The sequence below is a fragment of the Calonectris borealis genome, chromosome 3, assembly GCF_964195595.1.
Source record: "Calonectris borealis chromosome 3, bCalBor7.hap1.2, whole genome shotgun sequence".
NCBI classification, from domain to species: domain Eukaryota; kingdom Metazoa; phylum Chordata; class Aves; order Procellariiformes; family Procellariidae; genus Calonectris; species Calonectris borealis.
In genome coordinates this window covers 41,141,695-41,165,711 of record NC_134314.1, presented here as the reverse complement: position 1 = coordinate 41,165,711, position 24,017 = coordinate 41,141,695, and the positions used below count along the sequence as shown (strand labels likewise).

At 44.1% G+C, this 24,017-nt stretch overlaps 2 protein-coding genes across 8 annotated transcripts in view; one reads left to right on the top strand and one right to left on the bottom strand.

The window, feature by feature from the left end:
• The window catches only part of RARS2 (arginyl-tRNA synthetase 2, mitochondrial), a 41,468-nt gene extending 36,203 nt beyond the window's left edge, over positions 1-5,265 (top strand). For 3 of the 5 annotated variants that reach the window (XM_075145451.1, XM_075145448.1, XM_075145452.1), the window contains 3 exons: positions 2,719-2,793; positions 3,670-3,733; positions 5,116-5,264. In XM_075145451.1, the coding sequence (XP_075001552.1) occupies positions 2,719-2,793; positions 3,670-3,733; positions 5,116-5,202 (226 nt within the window). In that variant the 3' untranslated portion in view covers positions 5,203-5,264. Of the gene's footprint in view, positions 1-2,718; positions 2,794-3,669; positions 3,734-5,115 lie in introns of all 5 variants that reach the window. The other 2 variants (XM_075145449.1, XM_075145450.1) reach the window with 2 other exon arrangements.
• A 1,445-nt stretch (positions 5,266-6,710) lies between these two features.
• On the bottom strand, positions 6,711-23,957 carry SLC35A1 (solute carrier family 35 member A1). Of its 3 annotated transcripts, none has more exons than XM_075145454.1 (8): positions 22,775-23,956; positions 19,518-19,695; positions 13,865-14,024; positions 13,333-13,485; positions 12,479-12,545; positions 9,112-9,288; positions 8,578-8,712; positions 6,711-7,217 (listed from the first exon to the last, which is right to left on the bottom strand). In XM_075145454.1, exons 1-8 carry the CDS (start codon positions 22,788-22,790, stop codon positions 7,087-7,089), a joined length of 1,017 nt encoding a protein of 338 aa, XP_075001555.1. In that variant the 5' UTR covers positions 22,791-23,956; the 3' UTR covers positions 6,711-7,086. The 3 variants fall into 3 exon arrangements, with proteins under 3 accessions (XP_075001555.1, XP_075001556.1, XP_075001557.1); XM_075145455.1 differs by lacking the exon at positions 22,775-23,956 and adding an exon at positions 22,066-22,206; XM_075145456.1 differs by lacking the exon at positions 9,112-9,288 and having other exon boundaries at positions 22,775-23,957.
• Positions 23,958-24,017: the final 60 nt, after the last annotated feature.

The window sequence follows — 24,017 nt, the reverse complement described above, 5'->3', positions numbered from 1 at the left end:
AATACAGAATACACAAAGCAGGCGATGCACAATGCAACTGCTCACTGACCGCGTGTCACGAACGGGGGCCGAGGCCCCCCACACACCTGGTTTTTATACTGAGCATGATGTCACATGGTATAGAGCACCCCATTGGCCAGCTGGGTCCACCACCCCGGCTGTGCTCCCCCCTCCTGGTGCAAGCACCACCCAGCAACAGCCAAAGCATCAATGGGCCATCATCTCCTTTCACACTAAACCCAAAACACAGCACACCCCCCAAGCTACTGGGAAGAAAGTTAACCCTGTCCCAGCCGGAACCCGGACAGTCATGTGGGAAAGGGGAGAGGAAGTGCTCCTGGATGAGGTGAAATGGAGTATGTGCATGCACATTCAGTAGCTCAGCATCCTTCAGCGCTACTAAACATGCACAACTAATACCTGTTAATAGCAGTAATGTTCATCATTAATGCAGTCTTAAACTTGAGCAGTTTCTGTTTTCATTATTTCATAGGTGTGTAATTAAAATACGGAGACGAGGGAGTTGTCCATGTTGCACAGCCTGTGATGGAGTTGGAAGTAATTGAGACTTTCAGAATTCCTAGAGAAAGGTTCTATATACCCTGTTGCACACTGCACAGTGCCAGAGAGTTAACTCCTTTGGCCACTCTAAGGCCTTTTTGAGGGCATCTGTTTAAAATTAGGACTTCCAAAAGTCATGCCAGGTGCTCCTTTCAGCCTGCAACTGTAGGTTGCAGAGTCCTACTGTTAACTGTAATTGCCTCAAGAGGTCTGCCTGCAGTTTATCACATGCTGCACGCTCTCCTGAGCAACAGAAGGACCAGCCAGCCCTCTAAATAAGACCAGTAGTGTCTTATTTATCCAGTGTAATTGTATTTCACAGAAAACTCATGGGTCGTTTCTTGGTTTTTATCAGATTAGCATATAGCTGCCTGTCTTATGTGTGAAAACTGACAGGGTTAATGTATTTCAGGTTGATTTGCAGGGATCACTGCATCCCAGATGTGTCCATTTTCAAACAGAGGTTGTTGCTCCACTGCAGGGCTCTTGTTTTTATAGAGCTTCTTGTTCTATAAGGTCTGCTTATTGCAAAAGGCCTTTGAGTCTGGCCAGGCACCATATGGAATCTGTATGAAACATCTCCTGGGGCCTTTACTTCCAGCAGAAAGCAGTATTTAGGTTACCCATTAGACCAAGCACTGGCACTCATTGGCTAACAAACTCACGTTTAAATATCCCATGATTTCAGGAGTAACAGTCCTCTGTGTGGGTTGCCATGAGTAGATTCTTCTTGAAAAGTTTCCATGATAAACTCTCCTAAGTTCTCAGAAGCCCACTTCCTGTTTGAAAAGCTACCAAACATTTGCCCTTAAACTTAGCTGACCAGTTCTGAATACCATTAACTTTGCAGACTAATGCATAGTAGACTGAAGGTAGCATGTATATCCCTGCAAAGGTGGACTTATTTAACTGATAAAATAATCTAACAAGTTGTCTAACAAGGCCAATACTGAAATGGCAGCTTCATGAAGCAACAAAGTTGGTATCAAAAGAGGGCCCCTTGATTTGATTGATAACAACTTTGTTGCTTCATGAAGCTTTATTAATGGCTGTTTGATGGTGCTTGTTAAGTTAATAGTAAGTTTTCTATACCTATGTTGCTGTCTCTGAGGGGCCAACAGCTGCTGCTATCTAAGCTGTCCCCGAGACAATGCAGAGGTTCCCCCGATTCTGTCTCTCTCACATCTGTTGCACAGTGGTACAAAGGCAGCGACCTTCCCTGTTTGAACAGTGGCCACCTGGGGCATGCTGGCTGAGAGGAGCTGCTGCTGAATGCTCGTGTAAGAGATGTTTCTGCAGCTTACCCGCCGAGGGAATGGGGAGCACTCCCTCCATGGTGCTATAGCTCTTACGTGACCACTGAGCCCTCACTATCAGAGCTCACTCCCCAGTTCTCCTGCAGCTTGCCTTTAAAGGAGGAAGATCCCAGGGAAGTTGGGCTTGGGCACGCTGGCAGGGGTGGGTCTGGGAGCTGAGCAAAGACCGGGAAGTCCACTCCCCACTTTGAATTTGAAATCTATTCAGCCCCACAGGTCTTGGTAACTTCTTGCAGGCTGTGAAAAAGAGGATGTGCACAAGCAGACAGCAGAACACATGAAGAAAAAACATGGCTCTCCATGACTTTTTGCCTGTATTATTCAGTTTAATACTGTCTTACATAAGTCAATTTTATTCCAAGATTATGTAAACCCACTTTGTTTTTGTCTTTTCTAATGTTACAAGATGCCCTTTAGCTACTTAAAATTCTAAGCTGCATTTACTAAAGGCAACATCCTCTAAGGGACTATTTTGACTGCCTTGGTTATTCAATACATGTTTTTTGCTCCTAGGAACTTACAATTAGCGTTGAAATGTAAAACCAGACATAATGTTCCAGGAGCAAATATAGCTCTTGTGTTCTCTTTGCTATAGCCTGCCTCTCTGAGCTCTGCCATCTACAGTGTTTGCATAATGAGGAGCAGAAGCAATCTCCTTCAATAATAAGTGAATGAGGAAGAAATAATCGTGTACTAATTATGTGGCTTAGGTCTGGTTCAGAAGATTATTTTTGTTAATTCTGCAGTTGTGTGTTTGTTCTGACTCAGACATAAGGCTCTTCAGATTTGCTTGAGTACACCTTCCTACCTCTTTAACACTAAACAATCCTTTTCTTCATAGGTATGATGAGGTCCTATATAGATCTTCTCAGGATCTGCAACCCAAGCACATTGTCAGCTACCTCCTCACACTTAGGTAAGGTGATTGTTGATACTGGCGTCCGTCTCCAGTAAGGACAGGTTTTCCTGAGCTGGCTCAGCAGCCCTCACATCTGCACTGCTTTGAAGAGTAAAAATAGTGGGAAGATGTAAATTTGTGGGACAGTTTCTTTGGAGCAGGAAAGGTATAAAGTAGGATAGCAAATAATGTAATAAATAGTAGAAATGGAGGAACAAAGGAGCCAGGAGCCTCCTCAGAAACTGATTGCTTTCAAGAAAAAAGAATTATTTGGTTGTAACCCAGTGTCTGAACCCCAAATCATGCTGGACTAATCATACCTTAAAGAGCAGATTTAAGCTGATAATATGCTCTCAAATCTCAACATTTCAGCTAGGAAATTTTGTCCAAACCCCTTTTAACCATTGATCTCAGCCTATGTGTTGAGATGGACAAAGCATATTATTACTGTAAGTCATACTGTGTATGTGACCTCCATAGGGACCTGTCTGATTTAACAGCGCAGTGAAACACCGGAGTAGAGTTGTAGAGCCTGTGTATGGGGAAGGCTTTAAGTTAAGGAAAATTGTATAAGGAATCATGCACCTTGGGAATGACGGGGCAGGCTCTCAAGCATCTTTCCAGACCAGTTTGTAGTTTTTTTGGTGGGGGGAGTGAAGAGATTGTTTTGGGGTTATCTTACGAGCATTAAGTTGTTGATGGCATGCCCTGACAACATGCAGGCTACAGAAAACCATGCCCTCCCTCAGCCAGGTGAAAGAGGCTGTTGGAAATAAGTCTCTGGCATGCTGCAGTTGTGGCTCTTCCAGTTCTGCTGCGTTCTGTAGCCCATAGCACTGCTCTTGTCAAGAGACCTGCTCATTCTCACCATTCTCACTGTGTTTTCCATTTCAGCCATCTTGCAGCTGTGGCTCATAAAACTCTTCCTGTGAAAGGCAGTGCCCCTGAACTAGCCCAGGTATGGCACAGCGTTGTTAGGTGGCTGGAGCCTGTGTAGGGCATCCCAGAGGGATGAGCCATTAAGGGCTTTGCCAGCCCAGCTGTCTAACCGCTTGGGTGAACACGCACCGGCAGGCTAACAGGCAGGCTGTCCCGTGGGCGGCACCGCTTTCAGAAGGCAGGGGTTGCTGTTCATGGCTCTGCCTTCTGGAAAGGGCTGCTCTGCCTGATCTTCCCAAAAAAGAATGCTCCCTAAGGACAACTTCTCCAGACCCAGTCAAACCCCTTTCCTTCTCATCACCTTTCCTTCTGAACTTTTTGAAAGTAAACATTTGAGCATTAACTTGCTGGTTAATTTCTGATGGTTTTCTTTAGTGGTTATGTAGGAAGACAGAGAATTAGGAGATAACTGAATCAGTCTCCTTCCTCTTGCCACCTACATATCCCAAGTTGTCTGTATTGCCTTTCTAGCTAAAGCATGGAGGCTGATAACTGTTAATGTGCAGTTCCAAATAGATGCAAATTATTTTCTACTGATCTCCCAGGCAATGTTTGACCCCTTAACTGTTCAGTAAATTATATACTAATTACACTGCCTTTCTTACTTTCTCTTTCATCTATTTCAAAAGCAATTACTTATCTGATTTTGGTAAGAAATCACATTTAAGTGTTGAGCTGTATGGTCAGGAAAAAAAAAAATCAGTGGAATTGATGGAGCTGCACTTTGAATTTGAGCTTAGATGCTGTAGGTATTTGTGCCTTTGAAGATGGACTAAGACAGTCCAAGCTACAAGGAAAATTTCAGTTCCTTACCCTGTAAAAAAAATACTTCTAAATATCTTACACTGTGACAGCTTTCAAGAACTATTTTTTTGGAGCAAGGTTGATAGAGCCCTTCCCAAACAGCCAGCTGTGTAACAGCTAAGACATTGACAAAGAAGAGTGAAATTTTCAAAGCAGCCCATAGTTGCTTGACAGCCTCTGACCCAGGCACAGCAAGAGGAGGGATTCCAGCAGTATCCTCAGGCTGTAACAGCCTGTGGTGCATGAAAGACGATTGTCGCTTCTTACTCATTGCTAGCTCTTCTGCAGGCATCTCCTCTGCTTGCTCTGCCCTGAGGCTACTAGACTGGGCTGGACATCCCTTTCCAGCTCCTTTTGTTGACAAAAGTGTCCCTCTGACACTGCAATGGGCTGTCAACAGCTGGTGTGAATTCTGCCAGCATTGGTGTGTTATTCAGTACTCAGATTATGTGTATGTCCGAATTCCAGCGCCCTGCATGGGGACAGAGGATGCGCACAGTGCTCTCACCTCTGACGGGCTGCTCCTAGCTGCTGTCCTGAGAACTACGCCCTGTTCTGTAGCAATACCGTAAGCTGACGGCTGTTCTTGTTTTCCAGGCAAGGCTCTGTCTCTTTCAAGCTGCACGCTCGGTTCTAGCCAACGGAATGAAACTTCTTGGCATTACACCTGTAACTCAAATGTAATGAGGCTGTATGCAATGTAAAGTCACATCTCTTAGTAAAAGGATTTTTATCAAGATAATATAAATGCTCTCCTGTGTGTTACTGCTAATGCAGTCTGGAAACTCTCTCTCTGCTCTTGGAGGTTTGTACACTCCATCATCCCAGCTGCAGAAGAGCATGCACGGCGCAGCCATCTGGGGGAGGCCAGGGTTGTCACAATCGCTTTCTCCCAGGCACTGGTAGCAGTAGTGTACTTGAGACGCTAGTCTACCTGGTATTTCCCCTAACAGAGAACTGCTCTGTATTTGCCATGTAAATATAACATCCTTTTGGTAGAGGATGTTAACTGCGCTACCCTCAGCAATCAAAGTTCTCCCCTTCTGCGGTTGCCATTGTGTACTCAGGCCTAACAGTACAACAGCTACAGGTACTCTGTAACAAACAAACGGAGTTACTCTGACCATGCTGGAGAATTTTTATCCTGCATGTTGTACTGCACTCCCCCTTTGGTAACGTTAGCCAAAACCAACTGCCAACTCTGTCACAGCCTCTTCCTCACGCATTCCGCTGTCACGCCGACACGATGACCAGGGAGAAGAGGGTTTGCTGCCCAGCTGCTGGAACAGGGACTGCAGTGCTTCCTCAGCACCTACACGCAGTCAGAGGCGGGAAGTGCTGCTTGGCACCCCTGAGCCATCACACTGCTGAAGAGAGGTAGAGCATCATTATGTCAGGTAGTGCAGGTGAAATGCCTGACACTACCCACCACCACCAAAGCTTTGACTCGCCAGAGCAGCACTTTGGTGGCACACTGTTCTAGATGCACAGAACACATGGCTTAACATGCCCGCGTTCAAGTAAAACCCAGCTGGTTAACCACGTCTGAGGGAATCTAACCAGGATATAAACTTGGTCACATTTTTGACTCCACTTTGAAGGTAAACGAGTTGCCTAAATGCACCAAAGTCAATGCAGAGTTGCAGTTTCTGGAAGGGTTGAACTGAGTGAGGCCTCAGAAAACAAGGTAGGAGGTTGAAATTATACAGTTGGCACTCATAAATTAAATCAAAGCCTAACACGCATTACAGGAACTCTTTTCAAGCATCACTCTGTATGCATAAAAAGGTTTAGAGAAGAAATGTACAGATAAAAATCTTCTAGTCTTTGAGTTGACTCATTCATACTTAAGCCAGAGATACAAGAACACATAGAAACCTTCCCCTATACAACTGGGGTTTGCCAAAACATGTAGAATGGAATAGAAGATCCTTCTACCAGCTACAGCAGGTATAAAAAACATTTGAAAAGTGAAAGAAAATCTGCAACTTAAGAGAAACACCAGTCTCATTCTGGCTTTTTAAACCAAATAGTAAGTGCTACTTCACTTCTAGGTAAGTGACACTTGAAGCATGGTTATTCCCGGTGCAGTTGTGTCATCTCATATGTGCCACCTAAAAGAGAAACTTTTCCTGTCATTAATCAAACCGCAATTGCCAACTAGTTTAAGAGAAAATGCTGGCAGTAATTGCTCTTTTTAATAGATTTTTATGAAGCTTTTGGGCACTTCTGCCCTCAAAGGGCAAGACAGTTTATCAAATACACAAAGAACCAATTTCCCTCCATTATATACATTATATACAATTGAGTGTTCAGTTCCTTCATTCTGCTTTCCTTGCAAATGGGACTCTTCATTGTTCGACGTGAATGAAGAATACTTTCAATAAAACACCCATCCAGCTCCTCGGCTGTTATGTAGCCTCAGCGTCAGCCACTGGAAACTTCACACATAACACAGAACTAACTTCTGCTTTTAGTCTATCCCACTTAAACTGTTTCATGACTAGCTTAAGGCTAATTGTAAAAAAAAAATGCAGTTTTCTTTAAAGTCCATTTTTATGGACAACGTCACACAGTAGCAAGTCTCTCTTTTGAGCTCTTGGTCTCTGATGGCTGGATTTTTGTGGTGTCTTGTCGAGGTAATCCGTAGAGGTAAATAGAAATACACACCAGGAGAGCACCCAGGGAGAAGGTAATAGCTAAAAGGAGACAAAATAGTTTATTTAAACACTTCTGTATAAGAAGAAACCTTCAGAAGACTAAGCTATATAAGTTATGATGATATCTGAATGACAGTATTAAAGTTACTCAAAACTAAACGGTACACCAAGCTGTTAATAAATCACAGAATCTAGATTCATCCTCTGTCACTGAGAACTCTTGAGTGTTTACAATCCCCACACCACTTCAGTTAGTCTCATATCAGCAACTACGTGGTGATGGTCAGAAAAGCAAGTGTGAAACATCTCCTGCAGTTCCAGATGCCATCCGACAGGCTTCTGTCACAATAAACTTAACGATAAAGACACAGTGGATGTTATAAAAGTAGCCTGTGATAACACACTTTGTTTGCCTTTCCACACCTAGATAGGATTGAGAAACACTATTAAGAGGCTTTCACAGAAAGATCACCAGTCCAGGTTTGATTTCTGTCAACTGTCAAGAAAGAGTCCTGCCCAAGTGAGTTTTTAAAACTAGTTGTGTTTTTCATCGCTTGGTTTAAGGTGCTCTTTTTCAGCCAGACATTGATGATTTTCTCCTCATGCAAACTTTCCTTAAGTTTTGTCTCACTAATACCACATCAGAAAGCTAGTTTTTCCACCATGACACCATACCATTTTTGGATTATGGGAAGAAAGTAAAAAAATACCCAAAACCAACCAGTGACTGAGCAGGAGCTACTGGATACAGTATTGGATACAGACTCAATCAGGGAGAAAATCCTTTGTAGCTGCGGGAAAGCCCAAAGCAATCTGCTATTTCCACTCAAAAACATTCACCCCATCAGTTGCGACCCCAGCAGCTGTTTGACTCGCTCTTGTGTGGTGTTGGCCACAGCAAATAGGGAATGTAAAAGTTAACGCAGTAGCAGGCATAACTTAACAGGGATGTGGCAAAGCCCTTGCAGAAATAGCTGAGGAATTAGTTTGGCACTGGCTGTACTAAAAACAAGCAGCGATGATAACTTATCAACAGCAGTCTCGGGTAAACAGCTGTATCGCACACTGAACTGCATCAGAAAGCGATTCATGAATAAAGCTGTATAAACTCGTAAGCTGTTTAAATCGGAAAGAACCTTTCCATTTGAGGTTGTAGGATGCCTCTGAAAGAACAAATCATGAACGCCTTTGAACGCACGGGATCATCATGCGGGATCATCGCATCAGGGGCGATACATTAGTGCACAGGAGTCCTGGAGAAGACTAAGTTAAAACCAGAAGAATTCAAAGGAGGCACAAATGATGGCTGTGGTATGAACTGCGTACAGCCTGCTAGCAGCCTGCTAGCCAGGAAGGAAGCATGCACGTACAGTCAAATTAAAGGCAAAAAGGCACTTACTTATCTGGAGGCCAAAGAGGATGACTGATGCCACAGTAGAAAGAACAATGGCTGCCGCTGCAGAAAAGCCTTTCATAATGTTATCTGTGTACTTAACGACGACCGAAGTGTAGAGGCCACCTACGCTGGCAAGAACTGGAAAGCAGATAACATGTTTCTATTAGCAAAGGTGCAGTAGGTCACTCTTGAAATGATGCATTTTACTCCACTGGTGTACTCCTTTGGGCTACGTCATCCTAATGGGTGATTTAATGCAACATTCAACAAAATGGGATGTCTACGGCATCTAGTAGATCAGATACGACTCATTTAAAGATGATTTACTCACTACTCAGACATTTAGACTGCTGTTTCAGCACAACTTTAAATTGAACAAGTGAATCATTTCCAAGATAACAATACTTTTGAATAAATCCCTCAAAACACAGTAAACAACAGTGGGTCAGGCTGAATTTGTAGCTTGGTGCAATCAGTTACATCATAGTTAAAAAAGCAAAACAATGTAACAAGATCCTAAAACCACAAGATACTTACAGATGACAAACCAGACGTAGTATGTATAGCCATAGAAAAACCCTTTCTCAAGAACTTGGGCTCCGTCTGACATGTACACACCAAATAAAGTCACCACAATCCCAGATAAGTACATCTGAATATTCCTCACCCACAAGGAAGTATCTGAACTCTTTAAGACCTTCTCAAAATAAACTCCTAAAAAAAAAAAAGTTTCAGTAAGATGAATGAAGTTTCATCCTTAATGATTCATAGTTCATAGTGTTCTAAAGCCAGACAAGACCACGGGAATCATCTTGTCCTACAGACTTGTTTCTTAGAAGTTCCCAATGCAGAAGGCCCAAAAACACATCCTGCTAACGTGCGTCTTCCAGCACAGGATCATTTTAATGGTATATGACATCAAAAATAGATTCTATTTCTCTTTACAGTTGTTTTAACAATGAACCTCATCAACAATTGAAACTACTCCTCATTTCTGTTTGGTTTGCCAGGCTTCTGATTCCAACCGTTTCTTCTATACAATTCTACACCAGAAAAAAGGCATTTCACCTTGGCATCCGGTATTTTATCCCCAGGCCAGTATTCATGTATTTCAGTATGATGGAGTAACGATTTTTCCTCCACCAAGATATTTAGCAGTACAAAATAATTAAAAAGAAAAAAAAAGAAGGAGTGGGTGGGACTATATTACCTCAGTACTGAGACTAAAAATTCCTCAGAAGCCTTGTGCTTGCAGAGTACTTGGCAGAGTGGCGGCGTTCTGAAACCACAGCTTCAGGGGATTACAAGAGCAAATCAAAACCAATGCTAATTGAAACTACAGATTGGTTTTTGAGGAAATGGAATTAATTTTAATCTAAAGGTCTTGCTCACAATGCCATGCTGATGAGCATTATTTTTATGCTCTGCATTACTGAAATTCCCCAAATACTTTTTCATTATTCTACTTGGGAGGTGTATGTCATACTAAAAGGCCGACATTTGACAAGGCCATCACTAGCTGCCTTTTTAACCATTGCTCCCACACCAGGACTCTGCTAATTTCTGGAATTTCCTCTGCATTTCAAAACATAGACAGCAGTTTGCAGGACTCGGATCTTCTCAGGCACTTCCATGACCTTCTGGTGTGAGTCCTACTGACTAAAAGTTTATTGCTGATTAATGTCACCCAGGATCCTTCATATGATATGAGAAAAGCATATATGGAACTGACAAAGACAGCACAAAGAAAAGACCTGTGGGTTAGAAGCCCTAGGCACACACTCGTCCTAAAATCCCTGAGTTAGCTTCCAGGAAGGTCTTGCTACTCTTTTATTAACGAAAAATGCAATTTATATTTTAATACAGTATAGTGAATATTTATGGTGAATAAATTAGAGAACAGATTTATATTTCAGAGGTTCAAATAATAAAAAACCCCAAGGAAATATTATATTCTCTCATATGAACATACATTTTTAAAGTTTAAACAATATCAACAAAAGACTAGTATTGTTAATGACTGCAGTGCTTAAATGAACCCACAGTAATCTATCTCGAGATTTCTGCCTGCTGAGAAGACCCGCAGAGCACAACCAGATGTAATGAATGTACCAGAAATTTGGCTCGAGTATGAACTGTACTTGTAAATTTTATAAACTAAGAAAACAGTAAGCAAACCAATGAAATGATGCTTTCAGATTTCTGAAAATGCATAAAAATCACTCCACTAGGCAAGATGAAGGAAAGAATGGGTGCTGTTTAGGAGAAACTACTCTTCAGTATTGTTTCACGTTACAAAGGATCTGCCATTATGTATTTGTCCAATGCTTTTATAGGCATTGTTGGGCCCTCAGATACTTGGAAATTACCACAGGATCAGCAGTTTGAAGAAAAAACTTCTTTTCCATCTCTGAGGGACAAACACACATAACTTTTTTGACTTTGCTGGAATAATATAAAACACTTAATGTGGTCAGCCCAGAAACTGAAAGTTTAATGCCAAAATAACTTCTTCATGTGGGTGGGGGAAGGAAGAAGAGGAAAGGAGTTTGAACAGGATTTATGTTTTCAACATGTAAAGCCCCAAGGGCACAAGGAGCTCCATGGATTAAATACTACATCCTCCCAGCTGCCTCAAAGCTACAGCTGTCAGTGAGGAAACACCCAAGCTGCAATCCTTTTGCAGGAGAAGAATGTCGTATGTGTCTAAATCCTCTAGAGCTGCCCACATCAGCCCTTTCGATGGTCTGAATTTGCAGACCTTTAGAAGCACAGCTGTCTACCCGCGTTACCAGAGAAAGCTGGAAAGCTTTAGGAGACTCTGAAGGCTTCGCTGTGAATGCTGTATTTTGTCTCATGGCTTGGGAACATCTATTGAAATGAGTAAATTTATAATCTTCCAGGAAGAGCTGAACAAGCTCTACACAGTCTTATTTAGTATTTCTGCTTCAAAGTGCCCATATCACCAAAAAGACACCAAACAAGAATGACACCCTCCTCCTTTCCTCCCATGCCAACCAAAATGTTCTCCACGAGTAACAAGCATGTATGCACAGCACAAGATTATTCTTGCAGGATTGTATGGTACTAGAGGTGGGTGATAATACCTCGTTTTCTTACAGAGGGAGGGGCAAGAATCCAGTTTACAGCCAGGGAAATATGCCCCTGTGAGCCAAATTTCAAATTAAGCAGTAATTTGCACTTCCTTATTTCTCAGCACCAGCTCAGTTGTTCTCAAGTTCTGGTCTCCTTCTGCAGAAGCCAGAGAAAAACTACTCTGAGGGGAAACGCTGGTTGTAGAATAAAACCAAACCAAACCAAAAATCCTTCATGCACTTAATCTAGGCTTCCTGCTGCTCATCTTCCTCTCTGCCTTACTCATGCTCCCTCTGCATCTTAGTTAGATTTACCACCCACAGGACTACGGCAATGTGTATTTCAGGGCTGAGCTAGCACAAGAACTGAGTGAGGAGCTCAGTTCCCCGTATAAAAAAAATGCAAGTATTTCATGTGATCACCATAAGGGAGCTATTCACTGTAAAGCCAACTTTATAAAATTGATATACTTTAATTAATTGTGCTGAGTGAGTCATTATGGATGTTCCCTACAGTATTATTCTAAGCCTTTGAAAGACACTTCCACTTGCAAACCAGCCTTCTAAGTTGCATCACGTAAAACCAATAGTATGTGCGCCTAGTCATTTTCTTGGACAACTAGAGTAATCTTGTCATGAATCTGTCATAATTACTGCAAGGAGAAGGTAATTATGAGCAGAGAGGATAAAGTCCTTTTTTGTCTTCTAATCAATGAAGACAGTTAACTAATGTAGAATGTTCTGTTTTAAACATCATGTTTTTTCTCCAGTCCTTTTGATGTGACCTCTGTATGGAAATAATACTATACCTGCAAATCCTGAGCACAATACAGCAACAGCAATTGCTCCAAACCCTAGCCATGGATTCTGCTCCACCTGCAACATCAACCGTTATTTGAAAAAGGGTGCAACACTTCAGTAATTTACAATAATCAATTCCAGAGCTACTTTGTTAAGTACAGCAAAGTTATTAGCATTTCATTACAGTATAAAATGTACTTGCTTAGCTAGAGCTGTCCTTCAGATTAGCTCGGTGTAGCTGTGTGGTGTTTCACCTTCCGTGTGTACTCTCACCAACCCTTGCAGTGCAGAGGCACCGTCTACTTGGCTGTGGCCAGTCTTCCCAGCCGCATGACCTGCCTTTCCCACTGATGCCGCTGACCAGCAGCTAAGGCCTCCCCTAGAACAGGATTAGGTCAGCGGCTCTGAAGGGTGTGTTTAAATGACATACCCACACCCACACGGCATTGGAGTTTCACTCCTAACTCTGCCAAGTGCTTCGATTCCAAGTTCTCTGCTCCAACAATTACAATGATACCAGGGCCAACTGCTGGAAAAAATATATTACTCAGACACTCCTGTGATGTTGCATTAGAATGATTATGACGACTGTGGTAATTTATACTAATTGTAGCAAAGAGTTGCCTTTCCAACAAGTGAGACTGGAGCAATACCACAAGCCTGCCTGAACTGGTATAAATAAAAGTGAAAGTGAATGGTCAAACTAGTGTTTGTGTTGTAGATGAAGTGGCTGGCAATAGGAAATGGGTACTGCTATGTGGAATGTAAGAGACCTCACCTTAATCCCAGCTGCTGTGAAGTGAAATACAAAGCATAAGGCAGTTTATTCTTCGTTGTGAAGTGGCAAAATGTAAACTCTTACCTGTACTTTCGTGGCCTGAGCAGGCTTCCACTGAACAAGGGTAACACCACCACACAGCATGAAGACAGAGAACCACTGCAACTTACTAAGGGTACGGTTTAGCATTAGGACTGTACATAAAGCTGTACAAGGGATCTTCAGCTGGTATGTCACCTAAAGAAGATGAGAATATAGCATAGAGGATGTAGTTTTATAAACTCCTCCAAAAGAAAATAAAATAGAGAATTCAACTACAGAATACAAACAAAATTTTATATTCATTGATTTCCTACAGATCCTTGGGTTTTTGTACCATCGCCAGTTACAACAAAGTGAATTTGAAGTGCCTCTAGCAGTGAGTGGGTTAGCTCAGAAAACCAGAGCACCGCAACAGAGTGTATGCTCTGAATATAACAAAGCATCATTTGGCTTTTAACATTGAGGCTAAAGAGGGTACTGTGTGCTAGGCAGACAGATACCTAGCATGCACGCCTCATGAAACAGTAGAGAGGAATGTATTTACAGATCAGTTACCGACAAAAACGTGTATTACCTGGTAGACGGCCGCATCCAAGTTGCTAAGAGCCACAAACGCCATATTGTTTTGGAGAGCATACACCAAAGATGGAACACTTAATTTTAGCAATTCTGTAGGACTTCCGAATACATTTTCTTTTAAAGATGTTATTAACCTTGCCAGGCTTCCAGTTTCTCTGCAAAATAAAATATTAATATAACTGAGGGCTCTCTTAAACTGATATTTGAAAACAGAAGTCAAATCAACAAATCCTTTGGGAAGGCTGAAAATTTGTTCTCAACAATCAGTTGTACCTTCTACTCATTAAAGAAAAATTAACTGGGAAAAACACTGAGGTTATCAACAAGTAGAAACCCCTGAAGGTGAAGACAACATTCTGGAATTAGGAGGTTAGATGCATTAATGTGTGATAAAGTAAACAACAACCCTAAACACTGTAAACAGTGGAATAAGTCACTAAGTATACAGGCAGTGGGACAGAAGGCTGTTGTTCGTCCTCCCCCTTTTTTTGGGGGGTATTAATATTTGTGTATGATGTCAAATGCCCATGATTTTCCAGATCCCCTTTAAACTGGGCCTCACAGTGCAGCCAAAAAAGACTGTACCCTTGCACATTACTGAGCTGGAAACACCTCTCATTCCTCAGCCAGTCCTGGGTTCCTCTTCTTGCCTGTGCTGCGGGAGACACTGCACCAGCACCAGCACACTTGTGAAGAGGTCTGGCAGGGCGTGGCGGCTCCCTGTCACCTTGCATCTTCACACGTCTCCTTCATGTCATTACAGTGTGCAAAAGAGCAGCCAACAGGGGAAGAACCTGTTGCTTCTTGCTGCTGTTCCCTTTTGCGGCTTGCTCCTCAGCTTATTAAAGCTGACTTCTGCATTGCTAGTTCTGCCTTATCATTTGCACATCAATCTGACATTTCTTGTTTACTTGCCGCTGCTACTCAAGTCCTCCAGTTCCCTTCCCAGCTCTCCCCAAGTCCCATGTTTCCCCTTTCCATTCTTCTCTTGCTTGGCCACTGACAAATACCAACATCCAAAATCACTCCTGTCCCCTCCCACAGGCCTCCCAACTTGCAACCTGTATTGCTCTTGAATTTAACACTCCTTTTGCTTCCGTTACACATGCATATGAACAAATGGCTCACATCCTCCTCAGTGCTCCAGGAGCCCAATTCCCCACATTTCACCCACATCCCAACTTCTTTCTTTTTCACAAATGTACGTCATTTATCTGCCCCAAACTCTTATTAGCAATTACCAAAATTAGCAACCTCTCTATGCCCCGGGCTCCTTCATTAACCACCTTGTTCCTTCATATTTTCCATTCCTGATCAACCCCTGACTCTGTGCTCCAGGTTCTTAAACTTTTCCTCTCCAAAGATTTATGGACTCTATCCTCTCATGATCCTTCTGTCCAAGTTTCTCTCCTCCTTTGCCTTCCTCCCTGCCTGGCACCAAACATATACCTCCTTTTCTCCTTTTTTTTTTTTTTGTAGCGAGAGCAGTCTTTATACAGGCAGCTACAAGGGATTCTTTTTGTCATTTTCCCATAACAGAGGGCACACAAAAAAAAAAACAGTCGGGGCAGTACAGTTACCACAGCTGAGTATGGTTTCCCACACTCTTGTTGTACAAGCAAGGTTGCGAAGCTCTTTCCTAACTTAAGGGGATACTTTGGTTGGGACAGACTTGGTGACACCGAGCACGTCACATAGGTGTCTTTGCAAGATGTGTCTGGCCACAAGGGACAGCCATTGACATGAAAATCTACAAACAAGTAGCACTTAAAGCAAAGTTTACAATACAAGGAAGGAGAAGAGTTCATGCTACAGCTCACCATGGTTAATGGCACTAGATACAAAACTGCATAAAACGTTATGAGTGATTGACATTACAGGCAAAATTGTTGGCTTACTTATTCCTCAATGTATTTATTATATTGCCCAGCATTGGGAGATAAGATGTACAAGAAAACCTCGAGTTCCTGGTAATACCCAAGTACAGCTGGACTTAAGTGCTTCTATCTCAAATGTCTAACTGCAAATAAAATATAATTAGCACAGATACAGTTCTACTCTGTGAGAATACATACCACAGAGTAATGGCTTCTTCTATTTGTCCACACTAAGGTGGGCTGTCGAACGAGAAAACAATATTTAAACTATACCTGCTTCTCTTCCAGACCACGCTCGGTGAATTAGCTGATCACACGTTTAAAGTCAAATCACAGCAGTAATAGTAGTTTCTGTCTACTTTGACTACTAGCATAGCATTTCAGCAATGAAGCATAACAGATGTCCAGTAAGTCCATTTTCACTTTAGTTTTTGAGAACAAGAAGATGAACTATCTAATAGTTCATCTTTGCAGTGGGTGTGCTTTCTGAAGCATGCACTTATCAAGAATCTCTGACTGTAAGTTGAATTCAGTACAAAGATCATGTGGAGACAGATTTAAATCTACACAAAAAAGAATTTAAAACAAGCCTCTGTGTAGAGCTGATAATGCAAAATAAGGTGCCCAAAGATGTACACTGCAAAATCAAATAAGAAAATAAAAACTGATCTAGCTTGAATTCAGCGTTCTTGATGTTGATCTAGATTCAACTTAAAGAACATATTCTGTTTTTTCACAAGTCTAAATAGGTGAGAGATACTAATAACAATCAGTTCTGCAACAGAAACATGCATTTGTTAGAAAAGCTAAAGTTAAAACTAGAGTTTGCAAATCAGCTCTACTTTTCTTCATCCATTGCTAAGTAATTATGTACCATCTAAAAGTGCAGACAACGTAATTACCAGATGGTGAATTGGACTTTAAATAAATATGAGAAGTTGAGAGTACAGTTGAGTAAACAATTAACACAGCTTAAACTATCATAAACTTCTCTTTTGAAAGACAATCTTTTTGCAGGCATCCATTCAATGTGCCTTCCAGGAGAAACTTTAAAAGTAAACACAGTGAAGGCATAGTGTAAGAACGCGTAAGAAAACAAACTCTGCAGCCGGAACAACACGAGAATCATACTCCAGTATCCTGTATATTGCAGTAATCAATGCTGGCTGTTTCAGAAAGAAAAAGGTACCCACCCAAATGTATCCTGCTGTATAGAAAAAACAGATTGTATTCTATCTTTTAACTGGTTATTAAACTACAAAGGCACCTTGCCTTGGGTGAGACAAATTGGTTAGGACTTTAAAACTGGAGGAAGCTGTAAAGGAGACACCGAAGGAAACTATGCTGGAATTTATGCTGTTCAGCATATTCATAAGTGATCTAAAATGGAAGATTACTAGGAAATTGGCAAATTTTGCTGATTATACTTGTTTACATGTGATATCCAAAAGGAAACTTTCAATAGTTGCTGAAAGGGCCTCTCACTACACCGAGCAGAATTCACCAGATCTTTTGCCATCTGAGAAACAGCTCAGTTACCTGGACAGCAAAGGAAGGCATCCGGACCCACCAGCAAGCGAGACATGCTACCAAAAAGAGGTGAGCGCGGCCTGATGAATAGTGCCTGCTGGTGCCCCTCTCCCTCTCAACTATGGAGGAAAAAACCCCACTAGCTGACCAGATCAGAATAGATATGATAACCTTCAAACAGCTCAATGAATCAGATTCATCCCATTTTAATTGGCAAATAAAGCTCAGTTGTCAATAAATGAGAAAGGATCATAGGAAAAAGATGTGAGTAGCTCTCTGACAGCGCCAGCTCAAGGCTCAGCTGTGATCAGAGAAACGAGCAGAACGTTACGAATCCTTAGGAAAGGAACCGAGACCAAGACACCCTCTGCCTAATGCCACAGTATGTTCACATATCGAATGCTGCGTGCAGCTCTGGATCCTGTTTCAAAAGGGATGTAACAATACTGGAAATGCTGTGGAGATGGGTACTAGGATGATCAAGGAAAAATTAGACTAGGACTCCCAGCTTAGAAAATAAATGAATGATGAAAACATAATACAGATCTGTAGAGATATGAAAATAAAAACGAAGGGGGAAAGATTATTCATGATGTCTGTCAACACAAGACGACAGAATTCAGTGAAACTGCTAGATAAAGTGTTATTAAAAAGTACTTTTTCATATACCGTGTAATTATATTGCAGAAGTAATTTCACAGATACAGTAGGGACTAACAGTTCAAAAAGAAACTGGACAATCTCACAGAGGGCAGGATCGTTAGGCGCTACAGCCACAGTGTGCACACAGCATCCAGGCTGGGAAATCCATAACCTTCTGCCACCAGCTAAGAAAAGTTCAGCCCGTGCTTGCCCTATTGCGTATACTTCTGTTCTAAGCATCCTCTGCTGACTACTGTCGAAGGGAGGATGATGGATTTTTGGCCGTGCAGGGCTGTTTCAAAAACATAATAGACTTCTGAGTTAAAAGTAATTGCCTTTTTAATTATTTCAAGCAAAAAGACCATTCGTACATTTAATGAACACAATATTACCGACCCTTAACAAAAGGCAGATTGCTTACCCTGCTGAACTAGGCCTCTCTGGTATACTATAAACAGCCTGGGTCCCACAAGAACAGAGTTGAGAAATTATACACACAGGTGAGGCTACCAAATGCCACTCACAGGTCCCTCACTATTGAGGAACGTGGGCTGCTGCAGTCTCCAGAAAGCAGGCTGGATCAGGATCCACAACACTGGCCACAACACTGTGAGAACCACAGCGCAACCACTCGTCGGCAGAGACACTTCTGCCAACATTTTGTGCTGGCAGAGTGAGAAGCCCAGGGTGCATAAAAAGAAAAATAGAAGTTCGCCATTGGTCACACTTGCCTTTTCTAACGCATTATATTTAATGAAAGGTTAAACAAAAGGCAGTTTGCCACAGCTGCCTTACCAAATTCAAATATTGTCTCATTTCTAAAGCAAGTAAAATGCCATTTTGACGTTAAGTAGAAAAGATCTGATAAAAATCTGAAGTACGCCATGTGACTTCATGATCCTCTAGCACAAAACAGCCAGCCTTCTGATGTACCAAAAGCCACAAAGAGATAGGCAGAGACCCTAAAAGAATGAATTCTACCGCAACAGCAAGAACTGGGCTTTGGAAAAGTCCAAAAGATAAAGACTCTTCCAAAGAAGGATGTAGCACAGGGAAGCTGAGAGGAAAGAGAGCAGACTAATGGCCTCCCTACTTCAGATGCTCACATGTGGACTAAAGTTCTTAGCGGCAGCCTGGGATTAGAAACACTAATATTTTCTGACCAGTCTTTCAGCATTGATTCCCCAGGTTAATAGACACAGCAAAATGTCTGTCTGTAACATTGTTTGGGAAAATTTATGAGTAGGAACATTACAATTTCATATAACTCAGCAGATGATGGCTCACCGTCCAGCTTTCATCTACACTAGTATTTTAAAGACCCAAAACACTGCAGATAATCCATGCTGACATTTTGAACCTATTCCAAAGTATACAAAAATAGAAAATATGCAGAAAGGACACACCTGAATACTGTGCTGTTTACAAAGCAGTTTCTGTTGAGGAGAACTCACAAGCTCTAACCCACCCTAAAATGACTCTTCCACAGCATGACTATCCAGCCACATTCTCAAATGTATCTGTACTTTGGTATCTGAGAATCTGAGGTTAGAAGCAAGGATTCGTTTTCAAAATACTGATTAGCATTCCCATACTTACTTAGCCAAGATGCCCACACTCAAGAACAACTTGATAACTTCAGTGATGCACACAGCCGTTGTTGAAAAGTAGAGTTCTGTCTCCACTGTCCTTGTGTACCGCAATGCGACCGTGTATGTTGCAGCAACCAGGGTCATCACTGTGAGGCAGTACAACTTGAACAGTAAGCTGACATTTTCTGAAAGAAAACAAAGATGATAACTCAGCATACCCTTCATTTTAATTTAAGAACTGAAGCAGGATGTTCTCCAGCTGGAGGACTGTATCGAAGACTACTGTGGCAGCATACAATAATTACAATGTTGTGAAACACTTCCTATAAAAAGTTTAACTTAAATTTTAAAGTCTCTTCTCAAAGAAGCTTGTATAGAAACTTCAGGTGTTTGAAAACAAGATGTCCTCTTGCCCTCATAATCATCCTTCATTCTAGAAAAATTAATCATAGGCTAATATTTATCTAATAGTAATCAAAAAACCCTTCTGTGCTTTCCTGCTCTTTAGCTGACAGTAAGTGCTCACTCTGAAACGGCAGCTGATGCTCTCCACGTAGTATACTGAAGTCTGACACAAAGAGCGTTGGCAGACTAGTAAAAGCAAAGAGAGAGGAAAAGTTCAGTATCAGCAAAGAAGGGAACCAATTTAGCAAATCTTAATAAATAAGGCAGCATTTCCTTCAGCCTTATTTTCCACCTAAGTTAGTAAAAGAAGAGAGTTTTGCTCAGAATGGTGATGGGACTTCACAGAAAGGGCTTTCTTGAAAAATTACACACTGTAGAAAACACTACAGGTTTATGGCTACTCAAGTAAATTAAACCGTACAAGGACTACGTATCATCTGTGTTATCCCCTCTATCTTAGCCACTGGTATAGTCCTACAACAGTAGCAATTCTTGCAACAGTTTTGCCCTGCAACTACTATCCTGCATAATTTGGGAGTCAGCCTCTTCCAGCTCTACTGGCGAAAGGCAGTTTTTCATACAGCCGCCCTCCTCTAAGGCCTGAGAGTTTCATCGGGTGGACGTGGCCAGGCCGCGCCAGTTCATTCCCATGTTAGAGAATGGCTGAGACTGCATCCATACCAGTTAAAGAGAACAGCGCACGACTCTAAACAGGACTTCTCTGCATGAAGGCTTGACCTACAACGTGAGACATCAGCAAATGTGTGGTGTCTACAAAACCATTCTTCAAACTGGTAAATTATTCTTTGTTATGTACAGCATCTGACAGGTGGATGTTGGTCATTCAGCAGCATCTTTCGGGCCATTATCTGTCATGGTCTGAACATCCTCAAGAACTGTACTTCAATTGGTATAAGTTTATGTTCCGCTGCTGATTAGGGAACGAGCTAACAGATCAGCTCCGGGCAGGTTTGTAATAACTTTGTTCATTTAATATGGGAATGAATTGCTGAATCCAGTGCAACTGATGTTTTGGTTCATTTTTCTTTCAAGCCAGTGATGTCTTCTATTGCATAACATTTCTGCAAGGTACAGTTAATACCTCCTGCTGCTGCAATCATTTAAATTAGCTACTTCCTTATAGATAAAAATCTTACCCACGTCAGTAACCACTTTTAAAAGGTAGAGCAAATTAGTTTTTGGACTAACAATCTTAGAAGAGACTTACAAGCTGTAAACCATTTTTAAATTAAGTTTGGATTGCGGGGAGGGGCGGTGGGAATCCAAGGGCATAACAACCAGGAAATAAAATTAACCCAGTCCAGTTTTACAAAAATGTATTTTCTAATGATATTTTAGCGCTGACAGAAGTGATATTAACAATGTGTTTTTACACATTAGGATTTTAAGCCTATGCACTACTGAACTAAAACTAAATTTAATCCTTGCCTATATTAACTACTCTTTAAAAAATAAATAAATGCCCCAATTTGGAAATGGTTTGCAAACTTGGGTAAACCAAATGCAGCAGGACATAATGAATCTAGTAACTGTACTAGATAGTTCTAGCGTTATGTAAAAAGCTATCTGTAGTCAGTTTTCATCCTGAATGTTTCTCCAGCCTGGCTCACACGTCTGCATCAGTACCAGTGCAGCACTGGGGGCAGAAGGAAAGCATATCTTCTGCTGGTAAGTCTGAACTTATATCAGCTTAAAAAAAAAAAACCAAAAAAGACCTGAAAGAAACTGTTGGTTTTTTCCCAGAGTTTCTCTCACTGGCTTCATTAAATCCCACTTGAATGAAACCATTTCCAGCAAAAGGGACCAGACAGGCCAAAAGCCTGAGGATATAAATGCAGGCCTCCCACACACCTCCACAGCTCATCCAACCACTCCGCCAGGGCTCTTTTAACCGGCAGCCCAAGGCCAAGCCTGGCACCTGAGGTACAGCGGGGCAGCCTGCCGGAGGCAGCTGGGGCGGCGGGCACCTCGGACCCAGCCTTACGCAGGCTGCGGGAGACCCTCCCGCTCCCGGCCCTTCTCCTCCCCACCAAGCCCGCTGCGAAGAGCTGAGGAGCCCCGCGCAAGGCCCTCTACGGGGGAAGCTGGCGGAGGGACAGGCGTTGCCTTCCTGAAGGGTTTAAGCCCACCTGGCTCGCCCGAGGGCTCTGGCTTCGGGACGGCCGGGGCTCTGCCATCGTTGCCCACGCTCCAACAGAAACCCAGGCTCCGGCGGTGTTTTTAGGGACACCCGCGGCACCCGCAGGGTGAGTGGGTGCCGAGGAGCAGGGGGGTGCCCGTGCGCACTGACGACCTGGGCCTCCCGGCCTCAGGCTCTGCCCCACAAGCGTTGCGCCGCGTTCAAACGCTGCCAGAGCGGGAACCGGCGACAGAGCCGCCATCGCCCCGGAGACGGCTGCGGGTGGTCCTAAAGGCGGAGGCGGCACCGGTGGCCCAGCGAGCCCCGGACCGGGAGCACCCACCGCCCCGAGGGGCGGCAGCGGCCGCCCGCTGTCCTGCCGGGCGGCACCTCCCACACGCTGTAGAGGCGGCGGTCCCGCCGCCGGCCGCGGGCCAGGCCGGTCACAGGCGGCGGGAAGGCGAGGCGGGGGGGGAGAGCCCCTCCCCGGCGCGGCCCCTCACAGCCCCTTCCCCCTGCGCCCGCGGTGGTGGCGCCCGGCGCCGCAGCCCCCGGCGGGGAGGACGGTTCCACTCCCTGGGGGGCGGGGGAGGCAGGGGGGAGCTGCCGGGTCGCGCTTCGCCTCGGGGGAGGTGCGATTGGCCCCCTTCTCCGGCCGTACCTCCCTCCGAGAGCCACGGCACCCCTCCAACTAATCCGCGCCGCGCCGCCGCCCTCACCTTTCGGAGGCGACATCGTGCCCGCAGAAGGCGCCAAGACCGCCGGGCCGGAGCCGTCCGCCGTGCCCCGCCGCTCCTCCCATTACACCATAGAGTGCGGCGCGGTCGCCTAGAGCGCCCCGCCTCCCTCGTTTCACCATAGAGTCGGAGGTCCGTCTCGCCGAGCTATTCCCTCTCCCCCCGCGGGAGGCGGAGGGTCGCGGCGGGGCCCGGAGCCGGGCTGCTGCCTGGCGACCCGCGCGGTGCCGGCCTGCCCTGCCCGTCAGTCGGAGCGGCTGGGTCACCTCCTGCCCGCGAGGGGTCCGGGCGGCCGCGCGGGAGAAGCCCCGAGCAGGGGCTGGGCGCGGAGGGGCGGGCGGGGGGTTAGGCAGCACTGGGATGAGGCGGCAGCTTTGCTGTCGCGACACGAGCAGTACTTTCTTCTGACGCGTGCTTACGGAATACATACGCTTCTGCTTACGTCGTAACCCTTATCGGCTGATTTGTCTCTCTGCTGCAGGTGCGCAAGGGAGAGTACTTGGAGAGACGCGGGCCGAGTCGCACCTGGGAGCTCTGCGGCGAGTGGGAACGGCCCCCGCGCCACGGGGGGACCGTCACCCCCGCTGCCCGCCCAGAACGGCCCCGGCCAGCACAGGCGGCGCGGCGCGGTGCGAGCAGAGGCCGTGTGAAATGCCTCGCTTCGGAGGCTTTCGGGATTTGAAAACGGAGCGGTACGTTACCCTGTGCCGCAACAGGGAGTCATAAAACCGCCCGGTGACTCTACGGACGGCAGCGGTGCGTGCCAGTTGCTGAGTAAAGCTTAAGGAATTCAAGTCAAACACATTGCAGCCTGCATCTCTGCTGCTGCCTGTGCACCTGTCCTGTGCTCCCCGAACGGCAGCATCTACAAAGGAAAAAGCCCCAAACCCAGCTGTAAATGCGAAGGATGTCAGCTGCTACCATGAGCTACCCTTGGAATAGCCTGAAAGCCTGTCGATGGCGAGCGTTGCGCTGTGTTACCTCGCCACCAGGCTGGCTCTGTGCTGCCTGCTCTTGCCATCATGAGCACCCTCACCAGCGCGCCAGCAGAACAGAAGAACCAGATCCCAATAAAGAAAAACTCCAGCCCAAATGGGCATCAGCTGAACGTTGTCTCCCCTTTCACATGAATAAAGCCATTTTGAAAAGTAACCTCTCCTTTTTTTCTGAACTATTTTGTTGGTAGTAAACACCCAGGAATCTCATACACGTATGGCTCATTGCC